We start from the raw sequence: 4,075 nt of genomic DNA, 5'->3' as shown, positions 1-4,075 counted from the left end.
CTATGATTTCTTAATTGGTGTAAATTACATAACTGATAAGTGATGTGCTGCATTTACTATAATGGTTCCAGAATTACTGTTACTAAAGATGTTTAGATAGAGTTAATAACAAACTTCTTGGATTGAGACATTAGGATTTTTTGTATTATTTTTACCTTTGTTTTTAACTTCTTGTGTAGAGTATAGTTAGTTAGTTATGGAATCAGGACTTTGACCAGGGTTTAAACAGAAACTCTCAAATTTTAAGTTCTCTGACTTGGTCTAAACAGAACCAGAACACTGAATTAAGGCTTGGAAAATGTTGCTCTTTTAAGCTGCTTTGGAGAGAACTTAGTGTTTTTATTTTGTTAGGCTACTTTATCTGAACAAACTTCGAATGTCCCTAAGTGATTTTTTAAACTTAGGTTGAGTACGTGAGCATACGAAGACTTTTTCCCCCTCTGTGTGGAAAAAAAAAATTTATACTTGTGGTACTGGGTTTTGTTTTTTTAAAGAGTTAGTACCATCCCTGGATAGTAATCTAGGTATCATTGTTTGAAGCTCTCTGTGAATTGTTATAAAAATCCAAGTGATGCCCTAAACCTGTGTAATATTCATTGGCTTTGAAAAAACAGTGGCCCATATTATAAATGGCCTTTAATTCCCTGTCTTTCTAGATGTTGCTGCTGAGGAGGAATGTAGATATTCAGGCCACTGCACATTTGCTTATTGCCAAGAAGAGATAGACGTCTGGACGCTGGAGCGAAAAGGGGCGTTCAGTAGAGAGGCTTTCTTTGGTGGCAGTGGAAAAGTCAACCTTACCGTATACAAACTTCTGCAAGAGCATCTTGGAGAATTTATATTCCTTTGTGAGGTGCTGTCTCCAAACCTTATTTTCTGCTGTAAAATTGGTGATAGTTTCTGACTTGCGAGGCCAGAAGTATAGAGTACTTAGCGCAGGTCCTGCCATATGATAAAGCAAGCATTCACTCGGCAATGGTAGCCCCCGTTATTATCCACAAGAATATTAAGACTTCAGGATGAATGTTGATTGGTATAAGTATATAATGTATAGGTATGTAATAATATTGAAACTAAGACGTATTCGGGGTACAAGTTATATTTTGTATTATATTTTTGTGATGATTTTTCTTCTCTGTCTATTCCAGAAATGTTTTGATCATAAGCCTAGAATGATCAGTAAAAGAAATAAAGATAATTCTACTTCTTGTTCTCACCCGGTTACAAAGCATGAGTTTGAAGACAATAAGTATGTTGGTAGTTTCTAATTTTTTTTTTAATTGGAGGGGAATTGGGGAAGGGGACCAGCAAAGTTGTTGTTCTTCATTCTTAGTTGTGGAGGGTGCAGCCAGCTCAGCACCAAGTCCAGTCGCCATCCGCATCGGGAGTGGCCACTCAGATTAAGGTGTCATGTTCAATCTTAGTTGCAGGTGGGTGTAGCCCACCATCTCGAACAGACAACCTTATTGTTAAGAGCACATGCTCTTACCAGCTGAGCTATCCTGCCACCTGTTGGCCGCTCAGCAGCAGCTCAGCTTGGGCACAGTTCACTGGCCCATGTGGGAATCGAACCGGCGACCCTGTTGCTCAGAGCTCGCGCTCTTAACCAACTGAGCCACTTGGCCGGCCCGGTAGTTTCTCATTTTTATAGTGACAAAATAGATTGTTTTCTTAGATCCGAATAAAACCAGATTAGTATCTCCCCAGGCACCGCTCCCCACTCCCTTTGTTGTTTTGAAAGATGATGACTATTTAAACATGTCTGTTAGTGGATTCGGCTGGGAATTTTTTAATGAATTATTAAATTGATTATTTAATACAGAAAAAAGCATTATTGATATTTAGCTTCTCATGACATGGATTGATGTGTTTTATGGCTTAACATATAATTACCCTCCACTTCCCCAGCAGTCGCATATAATGATTTATTTTTTCTGATAAAGATTTAAAATGTATTTTGAGTTTAGAACTTCACGTTTATCTATATCTATATCTCTATATCTATATCTGTATGTCTTTATATCTATCTATGTATTTAAGCTATGGCGGAACAATATTAAAATGGCACTCCATTTTCTTCTTAGGTGCCTTGTCCACATTTTGCGAGAAACAACAGTGAAATACTCCAAAATACGTTCTTTTCATGGTCAATGTCAGCTTGATTTATGTCGACATGAGGTTCGATATGGCTGTTTAAGGGAAGATGAGTGCTTTTATGCTCACAGTCTTGTAGAATTGAAAGTCTGGATATTGCAAAATGAAACAGGTAAGTGTGTGCCTGCCTGGGAAATGTCTTAGGAGCAGTCAGGGTTTGACAAAACCGTCTCAGAGACCCTTCTCCAGCACCCTGATGTGGCAACCCTGTTGATTTTGCCCTGAGCTTTGAACTGTGCAGTTACTTTTCATTTTCAGGGTGGCCAATTTTGAGTGTGGTCTCATGTCATTAATTGCCGGTACAAGGTCATGCAGGGAGTACGTTTTTGTGAGGAAGAAAGACTCCTCGGGAAGCACTAAGAGCTCTATTTGAAAATACTCCATTTTGAAAACGAGTCATATGATATTCATTCTCCCTTGGCAGTAGACTCCACTGAATGGGGATAATTGGGGAACTGAGTCTGACGGTGACCTGCTTGGTGGACTGTTACTATGTAGAGAACCTAAATGAAGGCATATTCATTTCCCAGGTATCTCACATGATGCAATTGCTCAGGAATCTAAACGATACTGGCAACAATTGGAAGCAAACGTACCTGGAGCTCAGGTATTTTCTCTTGTGCACTCTCTGCAGTGGGGATCTTTCCGGAACGGCCTCATGGATGTTAATTGTTGGCAGAGGCAGGTCACACTTGCGGTCCAGTTACTTTCTTAATGTTTATCGAGATGAGGAATTCTTAATGTGAAAAAAAAATTTCTGAATTTTAGTTGATTGTCGTAAAAAAACAGTCATCCCATAACTACCTGCCAAGGGTATAAGACACACTTTTCACATTCAGCTTAATCAGCAGAACAGTTGGGGCCTGGGAATTCTGGGCATAAGGGAGATGGATTGGGTTTCTAGTTTTGCTTCTCACCAGGCAAAATTGCTTTATCCACTAACCACCACCTCCTCACCCCCTTCCCCCAAATATATTCCAGTCATTAACTGCAGAGCCCACGTTCATAAACGGAGGTTTGGCATCTGTAATCTGCTTTTATTACCTTAAATTTGGGTGGAGAATTGGAGATTTAGTTATGAGATCATATATATACCGGTCGGATCATCAAACCAGACAAAAAGAAATTGTATGCTACTATAAAACAAACGCATGGCGATTCAGTATTTTATAAGAAACTGGTTTTGTGTTAAAATTAAAACTGGTCTTTTCATTGTTTAAGGTACTTGGCAATCAAATAATGCCTGGATCTCTGAATATGAAGATAAAATTTGTGTGTGCTCAGTGTCTGAGAAATGGGCAAGTCATCGAACCAGACAAAAACAGGAAATATTGTAGTGCGAAGGCAAGGCATTCGTAAGTAGTGTGTGTGCCAACAGTGCCTATTTTATAATAATTTATAATTTTATAGGTATAAAACTATACATATAAGAAAAAAGGTTAAGATTTTGAAGCAAGCAAAGTAGACAATTTAGGATTAATTACAAAGCAAATGGGAAGAGATTTTTAGGCTCTAGTAGCTAAGGATTCAACAAAATTCAATAGATTTTTCCTGTATTTTATTAGTTTTTTGTCGAGGAGTCATAGGGGATGTTTGTGTACAAATATCAACAGGAAATGAAGTGAATGAATCCTAAGGTATTTCTTTTAGAAGGATTGAGAGAAAAATATCTCTGGTCCTTTGTGTACGAGCTTTGTACCTGACCCTTTATATTATGCCTTTTGCCAGCGTGTCTTTGTTTTCTCTGAACTCCATTTTTCTTAGGTGGACCAAAGATCGACGTGCGATGAGAGTGATGTCTGTTGAACATAAGAAGTGGAGGAACATCCGCCCTCTCCCCACAAAGAAACAAATGCCTTTACAGTTTGATGTACATACGTAATTTTTTTTTTAAAGATTTTTATTGGGAAATTGGGGGGAT

The 4,075-nt window shown here is 38.3% G+C and overlaps 1 protein-coding gene across 2 annotated transcripts in view; it reads left to right on the top strand.

Annotated features, from left to right (window-relative positions):
* Positions 1 to 4,075, top strand: part of LOC109387175 (zinc finger CCCH domain-containing protein 7A) — a 36,434-nt gene that overhangs the window by 23,274 nt on the left and 9,085 nt on the right. For both annotated transcript variants that reach the window (XM_019650910.1, XM_019650909.1), the window contains 6 exons: positions 657 to 853; positions 1,149 to 1,249; positions 2,085 to 2,266; positions 2,685 to 2,761; positions 3,376 to 3,509; positions 3,919 to 4,024. In XM_019650910.1, the coding sequence (XP_019506455.1) occupies positions 657 to 853; positions 1,149 to 1,249; positions 2,085 to 2,266; positions 2,685 to 2,761; positions 3,376 to 3,509; positions 3,919 to 4,024 (797 nt within the window). The remainder of the gene's footprint in view (positions 1 to 656; positions 854 to 1,148; positions 1,250 to 2,084; positions 2,267 to 2,684; positions 2,762 to 3,375; positions 3,510 to 3,918; positions 4,025 to 4,075) is intronic.

The sequence above is a fragment of the Hipposideros armiger genome, unplaced genomic scaffold, assembly GCF_001890085.2.
Source record: "Hipposideros armiger isolate ML-2016 unplaced genomic scaffold, ASM189008v1 scaffold_149, whole genome shotgun sequence".
Lineage (NCBI taxonomy): Eukaryota > Metazoa > Chordata > Mammalia > Chiroptera > Hipposideridae > Hipposideros > Hipposideros armiger.
This window is presented reverse-complemented; position numbering and strand designations above follow the sequence as displayed.